At 46.4% G+C, this 26,287-nt stretch overlaps 1 protein-coding gene across 6 annotated transcripts in view; it reads right to left on the bottom strand.

Annotated features, from left to right (window-relative positions):
• Nucleotides 1-5,285, bottom strand: part of LOC147114265 (protocadherin-1-like) — a 467,184-nt gene extending 461,899 nt beyond the window's left edge. For 2 of the 6 annotated variants that reach the window (XM_085995952.1, XM_085995953.1), the window contains exons 1-2: nucleotides 4,397-4,912; nucleotides 217-3,216 (exon numbers count right to left, since the gene is read on the bottom strand). In XM_085995952.1, coding sequence (XP_085852078.1) covers nucleotides 217-3,192 — 2,976 coding nt within the window. In that variant the 5' untranslated portion in view covers nucleotides 3,193-3,216; nucleotides 4,397-4,912. Of the gene's footprint in view, nucleotides 1-216; nucleotides 3,217-4,039; nucleotides 4,377-4,396; nucleotides 4,913-4,935 lie in introns of those variants that run through there. The other 4 variants (XM_085995949.1, XM_085995954.1, XM_085995950.1 and 1 more) reach the window with 3 other exon arrangements.
• Between the last annotated feature and the right edge of the window lie 21,002 nt (nucleotides 5,286-26,287).

Below are 26,287 nucleotides of genomic sequence, written 5' to 3'. Positions count from 1 at the left end.
AAGATTTATATTATAATGAAAACATTGCACGCAGATTTTATTCATAAGTTATGCAACAACGGCACCACATTACTCAAAGAAATAAAAGTCCGACATTTTAAAGAAACTTATGGAAGAGCTTAAACATCACTAATTACACAGTCAAAATTGGCCCCAGCTGTCGCCATCGCTTGAAAGGACTCGTTCCGTGCCAGTGGCACCTACAAGAGTGCCTACCTGCTTGTTGTACTTCGGGGGGTTGGTCTTGTAGCTGTAATCAGAGTACTGGTCCGAGCCAGTCGAGTTGTTGTCCCCAGTCCCAACGAAGGTGTTGGTGGCCGGGAGATCTTGCACAACCTGGTGCTTCTTCCCAGCAGTGGGTGACTGCGGGTGCAGCTGAATGGATGGTAGAGGGGAGTTAGACCTGTAGTGTCTCCCTAGGTCAGGGCTCCCTGGGTTACAGTTGAGCGGTAGATGAATCCGCGGACTGTCACTGCTCGATTCATTTATCAGGTTGAACTGTAATCCCCTCTGGGTGCTGGGCTCCTCGTCCTCCAGCGGTTTGGAAGGCTTTGGAGGCTTGCTCTTCTTGATTTTGTGCTTGGCGTTTTTATTGGTCTGCTTCGGCGTGTATAGATCCTTGGTTTCTTTCTTACCAGCCTGATAGCCACTCTTGGCTTCCTTCTGCCTGCAATACCGAATCAACACCACAATCACAATCACCAGTATGACTGCAATAATCCCAGCGATCACTCCAAACAAGACATTGCTTCGCTGTTTGCTCTTCTCGTACTCGGGGTCGCCCGCTATATCCACGTCGAGCGGCGTGTTGAGACTGTGGCCCACCAGGGCCTCCACTATGCTGACATTTTCCATGGTGTCGTTCACGTATATGTGCACAAGGGCTGTGGCAGAGCGAGCTGGCGTACCCCCGTCCTTCACCTTAACCACCAGACGGTGCAAGCTGTAGTGCCTCCGCAAAAGTTCCTTCTCCAGTGTGATGCTTCCACCAGGAGAGATATGGAAGAGGCCAAAGGGGTTGCCACCTACGATACTGTACGTCAAGTTGGCATTGGTGCCAATGTCCAGGTCCTCGGCCTTTACCTGCTCCACTGAAGTCCCTACAGTGGTGAAGGGGTTGATGTGTTGGAAAGAGGAATTGGAAGGTTGGGTGATGAAAGGAGTGTTGTCATTTTCATCCAAAACATTGATGGTAACACTGACGTACGCAGACCTGGGTGGTGTCCCACCATCTACTGCCTTTAATTGAAACGTGTAGGTGCTTTGGCGTTCTCGGTCGAAAGATACACGGGAAAGAATAGTGCCTGTGCCATTCTGGATCTCAAACTCACCATTGTCTGGGTCCACAAACAGAGTTATTTGGGCATTTGCCTCCTTATCCGCATCCGATACAGTTACCATGCCAACTGGACTTGAGGGAGGCAAATTTTCTCGGACGGAGAAGCTGTAGCTGTTCAGCATGAATCTGGGGTCGTTGTCGTTTTCGTCCAGGACGTTAACCACCACTGTGGCTGTACCTTTAAGGCTGGGGGTGCCCTTGTCCGCCGCGGCCACCTTGAACTCGTAACGTTCCTGTTGCTCGCGGTCAAGGATGGAGTTGACCCGAATCTCTCCAGTGTCAGGGTTGATGTCAAATAAGCCCTGGGTGGAAGAGTCTGGGTACAGGGAGTAGGTCAGCTCAGCATTGCTGCCACTGTCGGCGTCTGTGGCCTCCACCTTGACGATGGGGATGTAGGGCTGGTTGTTCTCATGGATGGACACCTGGATGGTGTTCTGCGGGAACAGGGGGGCGTTGTCGTTCACGTCCACCACCTGCACCTTCAAGGTGTTGCTGCTGGAGAGCGGCGGGTTGCCCGAGTCCACCGCCACGACCTCGATCAGGTAGTCCCTGACCGACTCGTAATCCAGCGGGGTGGTGGTCTGCAGGAAGAACTTCTTCTTCCTCTCGCTGCTGGGCTCGCTGGCCGGCTTGAGCTGGAAGGGCACGTCCCCGGCCACGATGCAGGTGACCGCCGCGTTCTCCCCTTCGTCCTTGTCCGACACCTGGACCAGGGCCACCGGCGAGTCGACGGGCACGTCCTCGGCGATGTGGGCCACCCCGTCCCGGTGGGTGACCAGCCCGATGCCGCGGATCTCGATGGTGGGCGCGTTGTCGTTCCTGTCCCGCACGGTGATCAGCACCGACGCTCGGTCTTGCTTGGGGATGGGAGCCCGGTCGCGGGCGTGGACGGTGAACTTGAACTGGCTGAGCTGTTCCCGGTCCACCGGCCCTTGCACCGTGATCCAGCCGCTGGTCTTGTCCAGCCTGAGCAAGCGGCGGGCGCTGTCCGCCGTCTGGGCGAAGGTGTACTCGATCCGCGAGTTCTCGCCCAGGTCCAGGTCGCTGGCCCGCACCTGCAGCACCGAGGTGCCCACCGGGCTGTTCTCCTCCAGCGTGGCCAGGTAGGTGGACCTCTCGAACTTGGGCGCGTTGTCGTTGATGTCCAAGACGGCGATACGCAGGATGGCAGTGCTAGCCCGGGCTGGGTTGCCCCCGTCCACCACACGGATGCTCAGGTCGTAGGTGTCCCGCTGTTCCCGGTCCAAGGGGCCGGTGACGATCAGCTGGGGCAACTTCTCGCCTTGCTCCTCGGCCACCTGCAGGCTGAAGAGCCCGTGGGCTTCGGTGCCCAGCAGCTCGTAGCTGGCCACCCCGTTGGTGCCCGCGTCCCGGTCAGCGGCGGTGGGGATGTTGACGATGGTGCCCGCGTTGGTGTGCTCCGGGATAGAGATGGTGATGACGGGCGAGCTGAAACTAGGGGTGTTGTCGTTGATGTCCAACACCAGGACCTTGCCTTCCACCAGCACCGGGCCCGAGCCGTCCAAAGTGTTGGTGACCGAGATCTCGAATTCCAGCAGGCACTCCATGGGGCTCTCGCATTCCATGCCCTCCCGGTCGATGGGGGTCTCGGTGGTGTACAGGTTGCCCACCCGCTCGTCCACCCGCAGGTAAGGGGAGCCCAGCTCCAGCTTGAAGAGTCGGTTGTTCTTCCCCAGCCCCCGGGTCTCCCCCGGGTTGCCGATCAAAATGTTGGGGGGCTGCTCTTCGGGGAGGGGGAACTTCACCGAGCTCTGAGCCTGGCAGAGAGGGACCGGCCAAAGGAGGAGGAGGGGGGCCAAGGCGGCGAAAACGGGAACAAATGGGATCTCCATTGGCTTCAACAAGTAGAGTCCGAGCTGTAAAGATAGGGGGGGGGGGGAAGAGAGGGGGAGGGAGAGATTTCAAAGGAGAAAAAATGAATAACTTAAGAACACCAAATTGTCCAAAATTTGGGCTAAAATATCAACACATACACTTTTATTGCATCCCCACAATAGGTTATAAACTGGCTCCAATCGCCCATTCTGCAATTAACTTATTTGAACAGGAGAGACTCCCATTTCACCAACCGAATGCATTTTAGATTGCAAAACACCAGCACACTTTGGCTATAAAGTAGACTAGCTATGGCAAAGAGATGTCCAGACCCTGTCCCACCACCTGTTGCAACACCCGGGGAAAGAAGGGTCAGACTTAGCCCGAGAGAGAAACAATAAATCCCATTGACTAAAAACGTTATTTTTAAGAATCGCTTCCGATTCTAAAGCCGCCCTGGGAAATGTTTTTTTTTGGGAGGGTGGGGGTTGGCGAGATGATATGGCAGGCAGACGCCAACGCTGCCAATCTCAGAGCGTTTTGGGGATAAATACTTCCCCGGGAGTGCTTAAAGGTGGGGAAGGGAGGGGACCCACTGAGGGAAGGAAGCCACAACAGCCGTGTGTTACACACAGAACCCGGGGGGAAAGAGGAGAGATTCTTGCCTTCCTGTGAGTTATTGCAAACACCAGGCGAGAAGGGCGAGGAAGTGGGCATATTATATTGGGTTCAATTTTTATTTTATTTTTTAAAAAACCCTACAAGTTATAAATACACCTTGGACACATCCATACCTTGAGAGAGATGCCTGCACAAGCTTATATAAAGTCTGACTGAAAAAAATAGGAGCTGTTTCACACCCACCTCTTACTAATTCCATGAGATCCCCGTGGTGGGTTCTCCCATCTCCGAGGTTGTTGCAGTCATTCTCTATTCTACATCAACTCCGATCTCCTCAACATTAAACACACCACAATCTCTCTGTCTCCAACCTAAGCTTCGCATTTTTGCAAGCAATCCGGGTTGAAATACACCTTAATTCCTGTGTTCTTTTTTAAAAAATAGCTTGGTATTTACCCAACAACTCAAACAAATACAGGTGCCTATTTCCTTTTGAACAAGAAAAATATACACACAGATTAACTAAAAATTAATGTTTAAAAAACACACACACACACAATTTCAAGAGGCTCGCTCAATGCAACGTGCAATGTTCCTTACCTCGGTGACTGAGTGGGTCACTGCCTCACATGAGTCCTGCTGCACTGGGTTTGGGAGTTTGCCTGTGTTTTTCTCTCTCTCTGTGCTTGGCGCTGTCCGCTTCTCTCTCTCTCTCTCTCCCTTTCTCCTTTCTCCCTCTCCTTCACTCCTCCCAGCGAAACTGACTCAGTCTCACAGCCCGCCCTGCACGTCACACGTATATTAACTAACTCATGCCCCATGTAACCGAGGGAAGGGAGGGGTGTGTGTGTGTGTGTGTGAAAATGATTCACCCTACAGTTAATATTGCTTTCAATAATAAAGTCTATCTCTCTCTCTCTCTCTCTCTATATATATATATATAATATACACACACACACAACACATATAGTAGGGGAACCAGTATTCAACACAAGCCCTTAAAACGAAGGCTCATATTCACATGCTGATGAAATTGACGACAGATTCAAATTAACAAATTAGGCCAAATCAGCTCTTTAAAAAAAATAAAATCTGGATCTAGCAACACGTGATTGTAGTGCCACTGAATCCTGTCTTACCGCATTCCACCGGATCCGACTTCAGAAGATCGCAGCAGCTGGTTCGCACACGTACACTTTCCGCATTTAAGAAAAAACATCTCCTCCGTTTCTACCTCCCCCCCGCAAATATATATATAGATATATATTCTCCTGGTTCTCCCTCTCTTTCTTTTAATGCATCGTGATGGATGAGATTGGGGGATCCCGCTGCCAATGCATTGAGTCAAAGGGAGGGAGGGAGGGAGAGAGAGGATTCCTCGCTGCACACCTTGCTGGCTTTTTCCCTTACATTAGAGAGAGAGAGAGAGAGGCTTGTGTACGAGAGGGAGCTCTCCGCTTCTCAAAAGCTGTGTGATGTTTATAAGGCGCGGAGTCACAACCTGTTGCAAAAGTTTAAAGGAACCCCGAATAACGAGAGAGGGCGCCATCTACAGACAGAGTTGCAAAGACTTTATTCTCAAATTAAAAATAAGAAACCTTCCCCACACAAGGGATGACAATGAACGATTTTCGAAAAGCAGCTTTTGGGGATTTAATAAAACACAACTTTTCTAATGTTTGCTTAATTGCAAGTTATTTGTTTTTACACATACACACACACAAAATGCCTCAAATTGCATCGCGCTGGCACTGGAGATTTTCACTATTTTTCCCTCAATGATTTTTTAAAAACTTATGGTTTTTTTTCGGGGGGGGAGGCGGATCTAAAAATGGTAATACTTTAAAGAATGTTGGATAATTCCAGATACACCATGAATGGGGAGGGAAATCCAACATGTAATTAAGCAATCTTTCACCTCTTACCCTCCTTTCTTTCGCCTGAAGTCATTGCAATGCAGCTCTCGACTGACTCTGAACCCAGACAGTAAGTGTTTTGGGGGGGGCGGGGGGGCAGGCTATTCGACTATGGGAAGCGTCACAGCACGGCTGTTTTTGCTGCGCTCGCGTTAAGGCCACACAATCACACACCCGCGCCCTCTCTGTAAAGCAATGGTTGCTGCTAACATCGTGTTCTCTTTCACTCCGTCTCCACACCCCAGGTAGACGGAAGCCAAATTGTAGTGATGCCTCCCCCGCCACCCACTCACTCACTCATGCCCGAAGGTTTCCCAGTCTGCCAAAGCTCAGCAGTGAATCAGGAGCTGCAGTTCCCCACGAAGCCACCAGAGGAGCCGCGACTAAGCAGCGTCAGTCAAACCGTGGCCACTCTCAACACAAATCATTTAAAGGGACACTGCACTGCACTGCACAGGTATGGCAGAAGGTCAAGTAAGGTACGCAGACACCTTTGTGACGAGAAGAGTGCTGAACTTCACTTCACCTGGCAAAGGAGCAGCGCTCCGAAAGCTTGTGATTTCAAATAAAGCTGTTGGACTATAACCTGGTGTTGTGTGACTTCTTACATTTGTCCACCCCAGTCCAGCTCCGGCATCTCCACACCAGAACTTTTAAAGAGCTTTGGAATGTGTAAGCAGACAAGACGAGAAATCATTTAAAACATGATTTCAGGCAAAGGAAATACTCAAACCTATCAAAGAATGCACCGTAGCCAGCGCCAATATAAAGGTAGAAAAAGCAAAATACTGCGGACACTGGAAATCAGCAATAAAGACAGAAAATGCTGGAAATGCTCAGCAGGTCAGACCGGCAGCATCTGCAGAGAGAGAAACAGAGTTAAGAACATAAGAACATAAGAAATAGGAGCAGGAGTAGGCCATACGGCCCCTTGGGCCTGCTCCGCCATTCAATAGGATCATGGCTGATCTGAATCTAGACTCACGTCCACTTCCCTGCCCACTCCCCGTAACCCCTAATTCCCTTATCTGCTAGGAAAATGTTTATCTCCATTTTAAATTTATTTAATGTTGCAGCTTCCACAGCTCTCTGGGGTAGCAAATTCCATAGATTTACTACCCTCTGAGTGAAGAAGTTTCTCCTCATCTCAGTTTTGAAAGGGCAGCCCCTTATTCTAAGATTATGCCCCCTAGTTCTAATCTCACCCATCAGGTCAATGACCCTTCATCAGAACTGGAAAAAGCTGGAGGTGCAACAGGTTTTTAAGCAAGTGTAGGGGCAGGGAGGGGGGGGGTGGGGAGGGGAGGAAAGAACAAAAGGGAAGGTCTGTGATAGGGTGGAAGGCAGGAGAGATTAAAAGACAAAAGGGATGGTGGTGCAAGGCAGAATGAGATGGTAATGGGACAAGTTAAGAAACAAAAGATGAGTCTAGATGAGGTGTAAATGGCAATGGCAGAATCATCAACAGCAACGTTATTGTATGTCACTGGAAAAGCTTATGAGGACTGGGGACATGTGGTTGATGTGACATAAAATGGTAGCTGATGCACTGGAATTCTGAGGGTTGGAGCACTGTTTCATAACCCTGTTGGATTACTGCCTCAGACAGGATTTGGGGTAAGCATTTGTCTTGGATGGTAGTTCAAAAATGGGTCATTTACATTCCACCCAATATTTGTTGCCATTAACTAATGTTGGGTGTAGTGTAAACGAGGCTACTGATTCGCTATCGCTGTTTTGCCTTGCTGTCCGAGATGAAAAGAAAAAAGAAAGACTTGCATTTCTGTAGCGCCTTTCACGACCTCAGGACGTCACAAAGCGCTTTACAGCCAATGAAATAGTTTTTGAAGAGTAGTCACTGTTGCAAAGTAGGAAACGCGGCAGCCAATTTTCACACAGCAAGATCCCACAAACAGCAATGTGATAATGACCGGATAACCTGTTTTTAATGATGTTGGTTGAGGGATAAATATTGGCCCCAGGATAACTCTCCTGCTCTTCTTCGAAATAGTGGCCATGGGATTTTTTATGTCCACCGTAGAGAGCAGACGGTTTAACATCTCAACCGAAAGACGGCACCTCCGACAGTGCGGAACTCCCTCAGTACAGACCCTCCGACAGTGCGGCACTCCCTCAGTACTGCACCGGAGTGTCAGCCGAGATTTTTTTGGCACTCAAGCCTCTGGAGTGGGACTTGGAACCAAGGACCTTCTAATTCAGAGGCAAGAGAGTGCTACCCACTGGGCCACTGGCTGAATTTCACCTCTGTTATGTTCAAAAAATCTCTCTTTGAAAGGTTAAAAATGATGAGGGGTTTTCGCCAGGCTAATCACTTCCACTGGTGGGTAAGTCAGTAACGAGAGGGCATAAATCTTAAGGTACTCACCAAAAAGGCTGTGAGGGGAAGTTGAGGGGACTTTCTTTTTAAACACAATTAGAAAACGGAAGGCAGGCATTACCAGAAATTGTGGTGGAAGCATAATCCATAATTGCTTTTAAATAGGAAGTGAATAAATATTTGAATTAAACGTCTATGGGGAAAGGGCTGGAGAATGAGATTAAGTGGATGGCTCTTCCAGGGAGCTGACACAGGCACAATGGGTTCAATGGCCTTAATCATATACTGTAAGATTCTAAGATCCTTCCCTCCTATGCCTTTCTTGACTTTGCGATATTGTCAAGGTTTCGCCTGTGCCCAGTTTTTCCCAGCCCGTCCTTGTTTCTGGATGGGCGGCTGGTAGGCAGTTCGACCCAACCATGAAGCAGCAATTATATATTTAAAAAAAAAGAAAACATAGAAACATAGAGGATAGGAGCAGGAGGAGGCCATTCGGCCCCTCGAGCCTGCTCCGCCATTCAATGCGATCATGGCTGATCATCCAAGTTCAGTACCCGGTCCCTTCTTTCTCCCCATACCCCTTGATCCCTTTAGCCTTAAGAAATATATCCAACTCCTTCTTGAATATATTTAATGTATTGGCCTCTACTGCCTTCTGTGGTAGAGAAAAAACAATATTGCATGATAAAAACTACAATGATAATATTAAAAATAAAACTGGCCACTATGCTGTCAACTGAGAGCAATTTCAGAAAACTGGCTGGCAGGTTAAGTATACTTGCCAGGTGGTAACCCTAGTGCCATCTCGGACTAAGCCAATGGATGGCTATCAGCTTCTAGTCTGCCACCAATGCACTTCTGAAACTGGCTGTCATTCACTGTGGGTAAGAACCCCATGTCCCACCAGTCTAGCTTGCAACTTGATAGATTTATCACCAAGATAACATCTCATTGCTGTTTGTGAGAGCTTGCTGTGCGCAAATTGGCTGCCGCATTTCTTGCATTGACAGCAGCAACCCAGTTTTAAATGACTGGAAATGACTTTTAAAATATTTACAAAACTATTTTCCAGATAGATTGGGCTTCAGTAGTTGGATCCTCAGTAAAATTAAAAAAAACATTCAAAACCTTGCAGAACGTGTCCTAATAGTGTCCTTGCGGCCCAAACGTTCCAACTCAACAGTCGATGCCTCCTCGAGGGTCTGCAAACGAGCGCAATTAGTGGAAACTCCCAATGGTGAGTAATTCAACCTGGGGGAGTGGCCAGTTTAGTGGGGGCCTGCCTCTAATGCAATGTTCTTAAAACTAGTGCAAGAAAACTAGCGCAAACTCGAGTTGTGCTGAACGCAATTTGTGCTTAAAATTCCATGCTCTTTGCTTCGGTTATGCCGATGTGGGGGGTGGGGGAATTGTGCTGAAAAATCCAGCGGAAATTCCAGGCTGAGATATTAGGAGTGGTGACCAAAAGCTTGGTCAAAGAGATGGGTTTTAAAGGTTTCAAAGGAGGGGAGAGAGGTTGGAGAGGTGGAGAGGTTTATAAGGGAAGTCCAGAATATGGGGAGACGGCTGAAGGCACTATCTCCAATGGTAAGGCAAGGGGCAGGGAACACGTATAAAAAGCCAGAGTCAGAGGAACATGGAGGGGGCTTTAGTGCTGGAGGAGGTTCCAGAAGTAGGAGGGGCAAGGCCGTGAAGGGATTTAAACACAAAGCGGGAAAAATTCAGTATCGCCCCGTTTGGGGCGCCATTATCGGCCGTGCGCAAAGTTTAGCGTCTGGCGCTAATTATCGCCTCCGATGGCAAACTTGGCTTTTATCGCTCCTGGAGGTGATTGGAGCGCTAAATCAGGCGCGTCACACCTGTCTTAAGGCGCAAAGGCCGAGGAGCGAGGCGCTACCTCAGAGCACTGGCGAAGCAAGGAAGGGCAAATCAAACTGAACCTGCAAAGTGCTGCTCAGTACTCAAAACTCCTTCACACAGCGTTGAATCTCTCCAGAAGTCTCTCTTTCTCTCTCAGAATGCGTGGTACAAAAATGTCACCGACAACAAAAGGCAGGAAGCGGTCACCTTTAAATAACGCTCCCCCAGTCCCTTTCTGACAGCATAACGCTCCCCTCAACCTGTCGTTGCTAGCAGCAGGCGGTAAGACAGGGGGCGCTGCTCAATATCTGGTCCGGGGAGCTACCGGGGCGTTGCGCACTGACGTCACGATCTGCCAGCGCAGGAGATCGTGGCGGTAGTGTTTAGCGCCGCCGCAAAATGTCTAGTTAATTTCGCGAGCGGCGCAAACATCGCCGCGCCTGGGTGCTAGTTGCTTTGCGCCCCATTAGCGCCCTCTTAAGGCGCTACCGGGAGGCGCAAACAACTGAATTTTCCCCCCAAAGATTTAGGCTATACAGTGACCTGCCCACTGGGACGGGCACTGGGTGAGGATAAGATTAGATTTGGCTGTAAAGTCCTTTGAGTTGAATAGCCTGCCGATACTCACTGTCAAGCATCGTTAATAGAAGTTGCTTTAAAATGTACGAGATAATTGCCCAAGGATGGTGGAAACTTAGTGAGGGAGTCTGTGCCTTTAGGAGGGGAGAAAATATTTCGACACTGTCACTCAAAACAGCTGATTGTCCAATCCTAATCCAGACTGCTGACAATCTACATGCTGGCATTCCAACGCACGTCCGGCAGATATATTACCTGGGTTTATTATATTTTAACAATATGCACGTCCGGCAGATATATTACCTGGGTTTATTATATTTTAACAATATAAACGGAAAAATTTTGAAAATACTTTGTCCAGTTCTGACGAAAGGTCACAGACCTGAAACATTAGCTCTGTTTCTCTCTCCACAGAAGCTGCCTGACCTACTGAGTGTTTCCAGCACTTGCTGTTTTGATTTCAGATTTCCAGCAGCTGCAGTATTTTGCTTTTTTGGGGGTTTTTTTGACCTGATTTAGGAACCATTTTTAATCTGGCCACTAGGAGGTGTGAACGAGCAACCTGAGTTGACCCACCCCTGTGGCTTTGTTTAATTTATATCCCCACTCGTCTTGCTACCACTCTCCCTGCACCCCTCAGCTGAACGATGTGGGTCTTACCACGCCCCTATCATAGGTGCGAACCCGCGTCCCTTCACTCCATGACAAAGTGCATTCGAGCGCCAACTTACTGTGCCAGCTAGCTGTCTACCTTAAATTCAATGGAAACTAAGCAGAATGCAGTGTACTGACACAACGCTTGTATTGCTAGAGTGATCTATTACTTAAAAACATTGCAAAGCATTTCACCCAGTGCTTTGGAAGTGCAGTGAATGTTATGTTAGAGTTTCTGCTGTAGTTGATGCTTTGTCAGCAGGGTGGTTCAGTGGGTCGCACTCTTGCCTCTGAATCAGGAGGTTGTGGGCTCATAGGCCCCCACCAGAGACCTGAGCACAAAATCTAGGCTGACACTCCAGTGCAGTGCTGAGGGAGTGCTGCACTGTCAGAGGTGCCATCTTTCAGATGAGACGTTAAACCCAGGCCCCATTTGGTCTCTCAGGTGGACATAAAAGATCCCATGGCATTATTTCAAAGAAGAGTTCTTCCTGGTGTCCTGACCAATATTTATCTCTCTGTCAACATCACTAAAAAAACAGATTTACTGGTCATTATCACATTGCTGTTTGTGGGAGCTTGCTGTGCGCAAATTGGCTGCCGCGTTTCCTACATTACAACAGTGACTGCACTTCAGAAGTACTTCATTGGCTGTAAAGCGCTTTGGGACGTCCTGTGGTTGTGAAAGGTGCTATATTTAAACATACAGGTAGACTATCCTTTATCCGAACTTCCGAAAACCTCTAAAAACCGAAAGTTTTTTCGTTCAGCATAAGTCGTGCGCACGACATGACCAGAGTGGCGGACGACTTACGCTCCCCCCGCCGACCCCCACCCCGAACCCCCGCCGACCTCCACCCCCGCCGACCCCCACCCCGACCCCGACCCCCCGCCGACCCCCACCCCCGACAAATTTCCCAGTCTTATAAAATACCTTCTGAAATCCGAAATTTTCCGAAAACCGAAACATGGCTGGTCCCGAGGTTTTCGGATAAAGGATAGTCTACCTGTATTGCTCTTTCAGCAGGATATAGAAGTAAGCAATGTTTTATTATGTGCCAATTTTCAGCCCTTCTTCTTTGCAAAGGTATGGTTCCACAGTTGCTCGCAGCCCTCCAGCACCTTGCCCAAGTGGCCGTTCTTCATGTGTGAATGGAGAAGGTGAGTTCCAGTGGGCTATTTGGCTATGGAAAGCATCACAGATGAGTCCGATCTCGCCCTCACCTGATGCCTTGACACGTGCGCTACCCAGCGGGGACCAGCGGATAGCGATCAGGACCGGGGAACACTACTAGCTGATCTTTACCCCCCACTCCCTCTTTTTCTCCTTAACCTCAGGTCAACTGAGCTCAGATACTCAGCAGAACCTGAGAACCTGATCTGTGCGGCTCAGCGCTCTCAGAGGTCCTTCGTTGCGTTGTTATTTTTTTTCCCCCCATCGCCTCTTTTGCAGAGCATCAGCACTGAATCGAGCAAAAACCCGAACGTAGGAAGCTTGCATTGAGCGGACAAGAGCCTGGGAATTCCTATCAAGTGTGTCTGCTTCACAGAGCAGAGATCTTCCTTTCTCGAGTCTTGCAGAAACCATTCCTAGCAGAGCATTCGCTTACCAGTGGCGGTAGCACTCAGGCACCCTCAGTCAATTGACGTTTGCACATAGCTGGCAATTGGACAGAGAGTGAGACTTTAGGCTCTCGTGCAATTAAGTGGGCGATGCCAGGCTATGATAGTCATTTGCCAAGTGCAGGCGGCACTTCGGCTGATTTAGAAGAAGCACTTCAGCCAATTAGCGCAGCAACATAAATAACTTTAAAACCACAAGGCAATCTTCAGCTAATTGCAAGGCATCGCAAGCAGGCGTCTTCATCCCTTCGTCAACACATGCTAGTGGTGCCAGCTAGCGACAGCCCCCCAAAGTACATATACCAGAAACGCTGTTTACGGAGGTCACGGACCATCGTCAAAGACCCTACCCACCCCAGCCACAGTCTGTTCGCCCTCCTGCCATCTGGGAGACGCTACAGATGCATTCGCACCCGAACGACCAGATTTAGGAACAGCTTCTTTCCCAGGGCTGTCATCCTACTGAACTCCACAAATAAACACTAAAGCCTGCACATCTGCCAATGCACTTTATTATGGTTATGTTTATGTTAATGTATTACAAGCCAAATGTATGTTGAATGTTTAAATGTCTTAATCTAAACGTACACTCTCGGGAGCCGCAAGCCTACATTTCGTTGTACTGCACTTGTGCACTAACAATGACAATAAAGTTGATTATGATTCTGATTATTATGATTATGAAATTTGCTGGGATTTGCTAAGGTTACAGCCAGATGTGCAAGACCCACACATCTGGAAGTGGGGCATGGCGGGCACAACCTAAATGCATCTCATGTCTACAGGGGCAAATAGATCACCTCCTGTGTCTGTTGCTGGGTGTATAGAGGATACTGGCATATATCTCCCTTATATGGAGGTATTACAGGATGTTGTTCTGCATCCTTTACCTCTAATACAAGTTCAAAGACCAGGAAACTCTGAAAAAGTCTGGTTATTATACCATACTAAATTAAGTTAATGAGATAATTAAACGCAACCCCTTACAAGCAGTGTATATGAGATATAGGTACCAATTATAACATTATAACTCACATACCAAGGACTCCGTTAAGGAAGTCACAAGAGTGTTGTCTTGACCAATGTTCCCTCTAATTTTTATTTGCACTGAGCGGGCCACAAACTCATCTGAGCGCGATTTTTATGTCCAAGGGCATATTTTACAACAATGACAACTTAAAGCATATATACAACAATCCAAGTAAATCAGCTTGATATTTATTCAACATTACTTACAGTGACTGCCTACTGTCTCTAATGCTCCAAACCTACCTTTGTATAGCCATTGCAGAATGAGCATTAATTTATTGAAAAGCTTACTTTGGCAATTCTACCTGGCACACCTATAATGAGAATATAAGCCATAGGAGCAGGAGTCGGCCATTCGGCCCCTCGAGCCTGCTCCGCCTTTCAATGAGATCATGGCTGGTCTGATCTTGGCCTCAACTATACTTACACTTAGGCCGGAATTTTCTCAAGGGGGGGTGGGGGCCTCCAGGGTGGGCGGGAAACCCTGGAGGCCGCGTTTCCCCGCAGGCCCTGCCGACTTTAACGGCATGGCTTGGTTTGAATGCGAGGCCTCGGATTCCCGTCCGCGGCCAGCCTCATTGAGAGGCGGGCTGGCTGCGGGTGGGTAGGCCTCAGAAGCGAGGGACCGGTCAGGGAGAGGGATCGCGGGAGGGGGTGTTGGCAATCAGTCAGGGTTGGGGATCAGTGGGGGGTGGGGGGGCAGGGGCGCAGCGGAGTCGGCGACAGGGATCGGCGGGGGGGTAGATTGGGGCCGGCCATCGGAGGATGGTGGCCAGCCTCCTCATCATCGTCGTGGGTGGGGTGATCAGAGGCCTTGTAGGGGCCGCGGGGTGGTGGGGTATGATCGGGACCCTGGATTCTGGAGGTAGGTATATAGCCACTTATCTCCTGGATGTAGCGGCCCCCACTTCGCTTTAACTGCCGGATGTGAAACCTGTCCACAGGCAGTTAAATTCCAAATGGACAGGGAAAAAGAGGCTTTGAGCCTCATTACAATATTTAAATTGAGATAACGCCCCCTGGGAGTGGGTTGGCCACCTTCGACCCGTCCCCCCCTCCCCTGTCCCGCCTCCGGCAAAACCGGAATTGGGCGGGTTGGAGGCGTGATCCGGTCGGGAATCCCATTGTTAACACTTTAACTGCCCTCACGCTCCAAACCCGCCCTTTTCTTTTTAGGGGAAAATTCTTTTAAGTTGCCGATATTGGGATTTACAAGAGCGATATAAACTCTACTGGTTTGGGGAAAATAGCTCAGCAGCGTGATCTTAGGCAGTGCTTTATTGCCTTCTATTTTGCAACCCTCTTTTTGCTGTGCTGCAGATCTACAGGTGCCTGCAAACCCCCAACCCACTCCTCTCCGTGCCTCCCCACCAACCACCCCCCCCCACAACCCGTTGTCCATTCTTCATGTGCGAGCCCGAAGAGTGAGAGAAAGCAAAGCCATTTGGTCTTGGAGGGCATCACAGCTGGATGGCAGCAGTGCCCACATGACTATTTTGTTTGCGTGACAGGAGTCTGGACCAATGGCGGCAAGGCAGAATCGTCTGCGGTGCAGACTGTTTGTTACAGTAACAGGCTGCAGGATTACCCGTCAATCTGTCGGACTGATCCTGCAACGTTCTAAGTCCTCATTCCTATTTATCTTTTAGATATATACCTGAAAAGGAAACATTGTCAAACCTGACTGGTACAGCCTGGAAAGAGTAAAGCAAATATGGCATGAGACAAAAGGAAATAATAACAGTAAATCGAATCTAAAGGGAGATGTGGGGGTTGTAGTTCTTTCAGATAGGTTATGAGTCCATACCGACAAACCCTCTGTTATAAATCTCATCATCATGAAGAAACTACTCATGAAATAACACTGGATGGCCAGCTGGTGGCGCCGTCCAAGGAGTATAAATACTCAGGCGTGGGCCCAGCTTGCTCGGACATTTTGTAAGACAGGAACTAGTGAAGTACAACTAGACCTCCATGTTCTGAAACAAGTTGATTAAAGCCTTAATAACAACAGAAAATGCTGGAAAAACTCAGCAGGCCAGGCAACATCCGTGGAGAGAAATTAGAGTCGACGTTTTGGGTCAAACCCTTTTTCAAAACTGGAAAGGAAATGAAATACATCGAAGGCAGGGCTGCGATAGAACAAAAGAAGTAAAGAGACATTAAGAGGTATTCAAAACCAGACGAGATGGTAATAGGACAGTGGAGACAAAAGACGGCTCAGATTAGGTGTGAAGTGTACTGGCAGGATGAGAGACAGCTGCCATGTGAGAGAGAGAGAAAAAAAAAGGAAAGTGGGGGGGAGGGAAAACCCAAAACAAAGGGGTGGAAAAAAAATATAAGTAAAAATGTAATAGGGGCCGAGGTTATGATCTGAAATTGTTGAACTCGATATTGAGTCCGAAACGCTGCAAAGTGCCTAATCGGAAGATGAGGTGCTGTTCCTCCAAGTGCGTAGTGAGTTTTATTACATCACCCTCTCCCGAGAGTTGCAGGTCAAGAGTAACCTTGGCTATTTCCTGCAACCGCCCCTCCCCCCCCACTCCTCCCCCTTGATACAAATCCAAGGCCAATTGCAGTACTGTATCCCAACTGTATGCTTATGATAAATAAAGAGAAACAGTTTCCAATGGCTAAAGGATGGATAACCAGAGGGCACAGATTTAAGGTGATTGGCAAAAGAACCAGAGGCGACACGAGGAAAAACTCACATGGTCAGGATTTGGAACGCGCTGCCTGATAGGGTGGTGGAAACAGATTCAATAGTTTCCTTCGAAAGGGAATTGGATAAATAGTTGGAAGAGAAAAGATTGCAGGGATATGGGGAAAGAGCAGGGGGAGTGGGACTTTCAAGATAAATATATTCCACTGAGGAAAAAGGGGAATAAAAGAAAAGACAGCCATCTGTGGCTTAGTAAAGTAATAAAGGATAGTATCCGACTGAAAACAAAGGCATATAAAGTAGCCAAATCTAGTGGGGGGATAGAAGATTGGGAAGCATTTAAAAGCCAGCAAACAATAACTAAAAGATTAATTAAGAAAGGGAAGATAGATTATGAAAGTAAACTAGCAAAAAAACATAAAAACAGATAGCAAGAGTTTCTACAGCTATATAAAAAGAAAAAGGGTGGCTAAAGTGAACGTTGGTCCCTTAGAGGATGGGACTGGGAAATTAGTGGTGGGGAACATGGAGATGGCAAAGACGCTGAACAAATATTTTGTATCAGTCTTTACAGTAGAGGACACTAAAAATATCCCAACACTGGACAAACAGGGGGCAATGGGGGGGGGGGGGGAGGAGCGAAACGCGATTAAAATCACTAAGGAGATGGTACTCAGTAAAATAATGGGACTTAAGGCGGATAAATCCCCCAGACCTGATGGCCTACATCCTAGGGTCTTGAGAGAAGTGGCGGTAGGGATTGTGGATGCATTGGTGATTATTTTCCAGAACTCCCTGGACTCAGGAAAGGTCCCGGCAGATTGGAAAACTGCTAATGTAACAGCCTTATTTAAGAAGGGAAGTAGACAAAAAGCTGGAAACTATAGACCAGTTAGCCTAACATCTGTGGTTGGCAAAATGTTGGAGTCCATTATTAAGGAAACAGTAACAGAGCATTTGGATAAACATAATTTAATAGGACAGAGTCAGCATGGTTTTATGAAGGGGAAGTCATGTTTGACAAATTTGCTCGAATTCTTTGAGGATGTAACATACAGGGTGGATAAAGGGGAACCAGTGGATGTAATGTATTTGGACTTCCAAAAGGCATTTGACAAGGTTCCACACAAAAGATTACTGATCAAGATAAGAAATCACGGGATTGGGGTAATATACTGGCATGGGTGGAAGATTGGCTATCTAACAGAAAACAAAGAGTTGGGATAAATGGTTCATTCTCGGGCTGGCAATCAGTAACTAGTGGTGTTCCGCAGGGGTCAGTGCTGGGATCCCAACTCTTTACAATCTATATTAACGATTTGGAGGAAGGGACCGAATGCAACATATCCAAGTTTGCCGACGATACAAAGATGGGAGGGAAAGCAGTGAGTGAGGAGGACATAAAAAACCTGCAAAAGGACATAGACAGGCTAAGTGAGTGGGCAGAGATTTGGCAGATGCAATATAATGTTGGAAAGTGTGAGGTTATGCACTTTGGCAGAAAAAATCAAAGAGCAAGTTATTATCTAAATGGAGAGAAACTGCAAAGTGCTACAGTACAAAGGGATCTGGGGGTCCTGGTGCATGAAACACAAAGAGTTAGTATGCAGGTGCAGCAGGTGATCAGGTAGGCCAATGGAATCTTGGCTTTTATTGCGAGGGGGATGGAGTATAAAAACAGGGAAGTCTTGCTGCAGCTATACAGGGTATTGGTGAGGCCACACCTGGAATACTGCGTGCAGTTTTGGTTTCCATATTTAAGAAAAGATATACTTGCCCTCGAGACGGTTCAGAGAAGGTTCACTCGGTTGATTCCGGAGATGAGGGGGTTGACGTATGAGGAAAGGTTGAGTAGGTTTGGACTCTACTCATTGGAGTTCAGAAGAATGAGAGGCGATCTTATCGAAACATATAAGATTGTGAGGGGGCTTGATCGGGTGGATGCGGTGAGGATGTTTCCACTGATGGGTGAGACTAGAACTAGGGGGCATAATCTTAGAATAAGGGGCTGCCCTTTCAAAACTGAGATGAGGAGAAACTTCTTCATAGTGGGTAGTAAATCTATGGAATTTGCTACCCCAGAGAGCTGCGGAAGCTGCAACATTAAATAAATTTAAAATGGAGATAGACAGTTTCCTAGCAGATAAGGGAATTAGGGGTTACGAGGAGAGGGCAGGGAAGTGGACGTGAGTCTAGATTCAGATCAGCCATGATCCTATTGAATGGCGGAGCAGGCCCGAGGGACCGTATGGCCTACTCCTGCTCCTACTTCTTATGTTATGTTCTTATAACTGGATTGCTCTTCGAGAGAGCCGGCGCAGACTCGATGGGCCGAATGGCCTCCTTCTGTGCTGTACTATTCTATGATTCTATGATTCTCTAACCCAGCGCAGACTGAAGGGCAAAGCCAGGGCCTTTATGATCCGTGAGACTCCGTACCACACTGATTGGTGCACTTAATCAGTAAGTCATAAGGGGAACGGTGTCGTCTTTTCTTGTTGGCCTCTGCTGAGGATTTGCCGTGTTTTAGCAAACACTAGGCAGTGACTGGAAAAACAGAACAAAAATTACAGACTAAAGTCAAAGCAAAAAAGGCCAGAAATATTTTGCAGGTCCATCAGCAGCGAAAAAAAGAGAAGCCTGCGATTAGACTCCAAGCATACCAATTTGCTGAATACAGTGCTGTGGAGTGGGCGTGCCTTTAACCTGCTTGAGCCCAGCGTATCCACTGTGGTTTTCAGAACCAGACGCAGGGGTAATGAGTGAAGTTCAAAGGCAATGTTTCACCGCTGACGTGTTGCCGAAATGAACTTCACTGTCAAATCTATGACACCACCAACGGCACCCGAGAGAAAATGCTTCATGGATTAGCTTTCCTCAGTATTGTTCCTCCTAAACTCGAACCTTATCATCCGATACACTTTGAGTTGTAGGAAAGTCTGGAGCCAGAAAAGGCTTTCATAGAAACATAGAAACATAGTGTGGTGATTATTCCTTGATTAGTAAAAGTATTATGATTCGTTGTTTGTTAACTGCCTTGGGATATGTGTTGTAATCTCATTGGTAGTTGATGATCACATGATGTGTTGTGGCTACCTTAAATTCAGTCCTTTTCTAGCCTTAGTTGGGACTGGATGTAGAAAGATATGCTGCTAATTTTAAAGTTAATAAAGCCTAACTTTGGAAGGCAAATCTATTCTTTATTTCAATTTATTAACTTTTTGTTAGAATGGAGCGATATCTTCAACCAGAACGATTCAAGGCTGACCCCAATTCTGCTGGAGTGGATGATAAATGGAAACATTGGTATTGTACATTTAAAAACTTTTTGGGCGTGTTGGATCAAGAGGCTCTAAATAAGTTGAATATGCTGATCAACTACATTGACCTGGTTGTATATAAATATATTTTGCACTGTAAAACTTATGAAGAGGCTATTTCTACATTGGAAAAGATTTTTGTTAAACCAAAGAATGAGGTATTCGCACGTCATCTTTTATCTGCCCGTAGGCAGCAGGTGGGAGAATCTTTGGATACTTATTTACAAGCACTTCGGTGCCTTAGTGTTGACTGTAATTATAAGGCTGTGACGGCTGAAGAACATAAGGACGAATCGGTACGGGATGCTTTTATTAATGGATTACTGTCTAGATCAATTCGTCAGCGGTTGTTAGAAAATAAGACTCTGGATCTTAAAAGTGCTTTTGAGCAAGCTTCTACATTGGATGTGGCTCAGAGAAGTTCGGATTCTTATGCTCTTTTTAATCGGCCTGCGACTATGGTTTCGGCAGTTTCGGATGAAAAGGAATTATGTGGACTTAATGGGAGTGGTTTACTAGATTTTGAAACAGTTTCTACTTTGGCGGCCGTTGCCTCTAGGATTCAGAAGTGTTATTTTTGTGGGAATATCCGGCACCCTCGTCTGAAGTGTCCTGCTCGGGAGGCTGTGTGTAGTAAATGCGGCAAGAGAGGTCATTATGCACGTGTGTGCAAATCATCAGGTTCAATTACCTTCCCTCCTTCTGGTGTGGGAGGGTCTTCCTCCACTACCTCTTCTGTGACTATTCAGCCTTTAGATAGGGCGTTTATTGCATCAATTTCTACTGCATTTGCTCATGGCCTAAACAAAGCTATAGTTACGGCTCAAGTTAATGGGTTGGAAGTGAAGGCCCTTATAGATACGGGCAGTACTGAGAGTTTTATAAGTCTTCAGTTTGCGAAGGAGAAGCATTTGAAAATTTCGCCTGTTACGTATCAGGTGTGTATGGCTCAGACGACCTTTATTTCACAAATAGCTGGTTGTTGCTTTGTGAAAATGGTTCTTCTGGGTAATACATATACTGATATACGCCTATCTGTTTTGCCTAATCTCTCTCTGCGGATATTTTGATTGGACATGATGTTCTTCAGTTACACGAGTCTCTTAGTCTTTCATTTGGAGGGACTAAGCCACCTTTATCTATTTGTGGATTAACCTCTTTATCTATTCCTCCATTATCACTTTTTTCTAATTTGATGTCGGATTGTAAGCCAATTGCTACCAAGTCAAGAAGATATAGTAGTCAGGATAGAGAATTTATTAATTCTGAAGTTCAACGTCTCTTATTGGAAGGAATCATTGAACCTAGTTGTTCGCCTTGGCGAGCACAGGTAGTTGTCACGACTAATGAGAGACACAAGAAACGAATGGTGATAGACTATTCCCAAATTATTAATAGGTATACTCAATTAGACGCGTACCCTTTGCCTAAGATTGATGAGCTTATCAATAAAGTATCTCAGTATCAAGTTTTTAGCACTATTGATTTAAAGAGTGCTTATCATCAGATTCCTATCGTTAAGAAGGATCAACCATATACGGCCTTTGAGGCTGGTGGAAAGCTGTATCAGTTTTGCCGAATACCATTTGGTGTTACTAATGGTGTTGCTTGTTTTCAACGGGCAATGGATGCTTTTATAAGTGATAACTCCCTCTCTGACACCTTTTCATACTTAGATGACATCACAGTGTGTGGCAAATCAAGGGTGGAGCATGATTCTAATTTAAAAAGATTCCTTCAAGCTGCGGAAAAAGTTGGTTTAACTTTTAACAAAGAGAAATGTGTCTTTTCGACTACTGAGGTAAATTTATTGGGGTATATTATTTCGGGAAATAAGATTAAACCAGATCCAGAACGTCTGCGACCATTGATCGGTTTACCTTGTCCTACTAATTCTAAGGCTTTGCAACGAGTTGTTGGACTGTTTTCTTATTATTCTAATTGGATTGCAAATTTTTCACGGAAGATCCGGCCTCTTATTCGGGTTGCGACATATCCTCTATCATGGGAGGCCAGGACATGTTTTGAGAATTTTTAAAAGGATATTTTAGGAGCAGTTGTGCATTCCATTGATGAGCAGGTTCCTTTTGTGATTGAGACGGATGCTTCGGATTTTGCAATTGGTGCTACTTTGAACCAAAATGGAAGACCTGTGGCCTTTTTCTCACGTACTTTGAATAATAGTGAAAAAAGACATTCCTCAATAGAAAAAGAGGCATACGCAATAGTAGAAGCATTGCGTAAATGGAGACATTATTTATCGGGGCGACATTTCACGCTGGTAACTGACCAAAAATCTGTGTCCTTTATGTTTGATGTTAAACATTTTGGAAAGATTAAAAATGATAAAATAATGAGATGGAGGATTGAGTTGGCATGTTACCATTTTGACATAGTTTATCATCCGGGGAAGGATAATGTTGCTGCTGATGCACTGTCGAGGGCTTATTGTTCGGTGATTCACGGAGATACGCTTATTAATCTTCACAATGCCTTATGTCATCCTGGGGTTACGAGGATGGTACACTTTGTACGCAGTAAGAACTTGCCTTTTTCAGTTGAAGGCGTCAAGCGGATGACTTCATCATGTTCTATCTGTGCTCGGTGTAAACCAAATTTCTTTAAGCCTCAATGAGCTCATCTTATAAAGGCTACTTCTCCTTTTGAACGTTTGAGTGTTGATTTTAAGGGACCTCTTCAACTACTCAAAACCGATATATATTTACTGTTGTGGATGAGTTTTCAAGGTTCCCTTTTGCTTTTCCTTGTGCAGATGTATCAGCTGCTACAGTTATTAAATGTCTGACTCAACTTTTTGTCATCTTTGGGATGCCTGCATATATCCATTCGGATCAGGGAAGTTCTTTTATGTCTTCCCAGTTGAAGGAATACCTTCAGAGTCGGGGAATTTCTACTAGTAGAACTACCCCGTATAATCCCCAGGGTAATGGACAGTGCGAACGATACAATGGGGTGATCTGGAAGGCAGTTATGTTGGCGTTGACATCCCGGAACCTTAAGAATACACAGTGGGAAATGGTGCTGCCTGATGCCCTGCATTCCATTAGATCACTGCTTTCAACGGCTACTAATGTGACCCCCCATGAAAGGCTCTTTAACTATCCGCGGAGATCTACTACGGGATATTCGGTACCTTCATGGCTTACTATGCAGGGACCTGTGTTGCTTCGACGCCATGTTAGATTGTCAAAATATGACCCCTTGGTGGAGGAGGTGGAGCTGTTGGAGGCAAATTCCCAATATGCTCATATTCGATTCCAAGATGGGAAAGAAAGTACTGTTTCAATTAAAGACTTGGCTCCTTGTGGGGGCCAGCCCTCTTCTGAGGATATTAATAATGGTCATGATTCGGATAAGGTGGATGCTGTTACAGATACTACAAATATTTCCAATCCGATTGCAGATAATCATACTTCTATTAGTCAGCCTTTGGTAGATGTTTATGACCGTCCCAGTTCATCTTCTGATGGGATTTCTAATCCGGAAACCGTTGAGAATCGGGATATGGATAGCCTTCCTGTTGAAGATACTTCTGTGCCTTCTGGCGTGGTTGGGCAAGGAATTTCACCAAGGTTAAGAAGGTCGACACGAACAAGATATCCGGTCGACCGATTGAAAATGGACTTTTAAATTGATAATGTTTTAAAAATTGTTGAAATATTATAGTATATTGTTTTAGTTGAGAGATACTTAATACTTATGCGTAATGTTATTATTTGTTGTTGTTCATTTAGTATTGTGTTATGTAAATAGTTTTATTCTCGTGCATAGTTTAGTTGTAAATAATTAATTGTAAATTGTAAAAGTTATTAGGAGTATATTTTAAAAGGAGGGGTGAATGTGGTGATTATTCCTTGATTAGTAAAAGTATTATGATTCGTTGTTTGTTAACTGCCTTGGGATATGTGTTGTAATCTCATTGGTAGTTGATGATCACATGATGTGTTGTGGCTACCTTAAATTCAGTCCTTTTCTAGCCTTAGTTGGGACTGGATGTAGAAAGATATGCTGCTAATTTTAAAGTTAATAAAGCCTAACTTTGGAAGGCAAATCTATTCTTTATTTCACATAGAAGATAGGAGCAGGAGTAGGCCATTCGGCCCCTCGAGCCTGCCCTGCCATTCAATGAGATCATGGCTGATCATCCAAACTCAGTACCCTGTTCCTGCCTTCTCCCCATATCCCTTGATCCCTTTAGCCTTAAGAAATATATCTAACTCCTTCTTGAATATATTTAGTGAATTGGCCTCAACTGCCTTGTGTGGTAGAGAATTCCACAAGTTCACCACTCTCTGGGTGAAGAAATTCCTCCTCACCTCTGTCCTAAATGGCTTATCCCTTATCCTTAGACTATAACCCCTGGTTCTGGACTCCCCTGCCATCGGGAACATCCTTCCTGCATCTAGTCTGTCTAGTCCTGTTAGAATTTTATAAGTTTAAATGAGATCCCCTCTCATTCTCTAAACTCCAGCGAGTATAAGCTCAATCGACCCAATCTCTCTTCATACGTCATTCCTGCCATCCCAGGTATCAGCCTGGTGAATCTTCGCTGCACTCCCTCCATGGCAAGAACATCCTTCCTCAGATAAGCCGACCAAAACTGCACACAATACTCAAGGTATGGTCTCACCAAGGCCCTGTACAACTGCAGCAAGACATCCTTGTTCCTGTACTCGAACCCTCTCGCTACGAAGGCCAACATACCATTTGCCTTCTTAACCGCCTGCTGCACCTGCATGCTTACCTTCAGCGACTGGTGCACAAGGACACCCAGGTCTCGTTGCACTTCCCCTTCTCCTTCTCATTTTCATCCCACTCCATCCCAGTCTGTGACTGGCTGTCAGGATCTCAGCCATGGCTCAGTGACAACGCTCTTGCCTCTGGGTCAGAAGGTTGTGGGTTCAAGCCGCCACGCCTGGGGGCTTAAGCTGATACTTCAGTGTAGGACTGAGGGAGTGCTGCACTCTCAGAGGTGCTGTCTTTTGGATGGACGTAAAAGAACCCACTGAACTATTCGAAGATGAACAGAGGAGTTCTCCTGGTGTCCTGGCAAATATTTATCCCTCAACCAACATCTTAAAAAGAAAACAGATAATCTCGTCAGCTATTTCATTGCTGTTTGTGGGACCTTGCTGTGTGCAAATTGGTTGCCAAGTTTCCCACATTACAACAGTGACTATACTTCAAAAGTAATTGACTGTAAAGAGTTTTGGGGCATCCTGAAGTCACGAAAGGCCCTATATAAATGCAAGTTCTTTATTTCTTTTATCGTCTTCCTTTGCGCCACAACCTATAGATCCACTAATTTACAGATCATGATGTTCCTTCCACTATCGCCCCTGCGGAGCTGGTGGGGGGCGGAGTGGGCGGGAATCAAACGGTGCTGTTATTATCTCTAACCCTCAATCATCCTTTCGAACAGATAGTGCTCCAGCTGCTTTTCAGTGTGTCAGTTGATCCCACATCAGCTACCTTCCTGCGAGTGTCATACACTTTCGAACCTATTGAGGGGGATTGGGGGGTAGTGGGGGGGGTGGGGGCGTGGGCGGTGGTGGGCAAAGAATCTTTCTTTCTAATCTCTAACTTGCTCAAGACTTGTGAATTTTGCACGTGTCCTTTAGTCGCAGTTGCGAAGCAGGTGCTTGTTTCTTCTTATCTGATTATTTTGAAGACCTGTTTCATGTCTCCCCATAGTCTTTTCTCCAGCTAAGTTATGTTTCATAGAATCATAGAATGGATACAGCACGGAAGGAGGCCATTCGACCCCTTGAGCCCGTGCCGGCTCTCTGCAAGAGCACTTCAGCTAGTCCCACTCCCCCGCTCTTTCCCCGTGGCCCTGCAAATTTCTTTCCTTCAGAAACTTATTCAATTCCCTTTTGAAAGCCGTGATTGAATCTGCCTCCACCACCCTTTCAGGTAGCGCATTCCAGATCTTAACCACGTTGCCTTTGCTTCTTTTGCCAATCACCTTAAATCTGTGTCCTCTGGTTCTCGATCCTTCTGCCAATGGGAACAGTTTCCCTCTATCTACTCTGTTCAGACCCCTCATGATTTTGAACACCTCTATCAAATCTCCTCTCAATCTTCTCTGTTCTAAGGAGAACAACCCCAGCTTCTCCAGTCTATCAACATAACTGAGGTCCCTCATTCCTGGAATCATTCTCGTAAATCTTTTCTGCACCCTCTCTAAGGCCTTCACATCCTTCCTAAAGTGCGGTGCCCAGAATTGGACACAATACTCCAGTTGGGGTCGAACTAGTGTTTTATACAGGTTCATCATAATTTCCACACTTTTGTACTCTATACCTTTTATTCATGAAGCCCAGAATCCCGTAAGCCTTTTTAACTGCATTCTCAACCTGCCCTGCCTCCTTCAACAATTTGTGCACACATACCCCCAGGTCTCTCTGTTCATGCACCCCCTTTAGGATTATACCATTTAGTTTATATGTATCTCCTCATTCTTTCTACCAAAATGTATCACTTCAC

The sequence above is a fragment of the Somniosus microcephalus genome, chromosome 8 (assembly GCF_052327205.1).
Source record: "Somniosus microcephalus isolate GS21.2 chromosome 8, FLI_Smic_1.0, whole genome shotgun sequence".
Taxonomy (NCBI): domain Eukaryota; kingdom Metazoa; phylum Chordata; class Chondrichthyes; order Squaliformes; family Somniosidae; genus Somniosus; species Somniosus microcephalus.
This window is presented reverse-complemented; position numbering and strand designations above follow the sequence as displayed.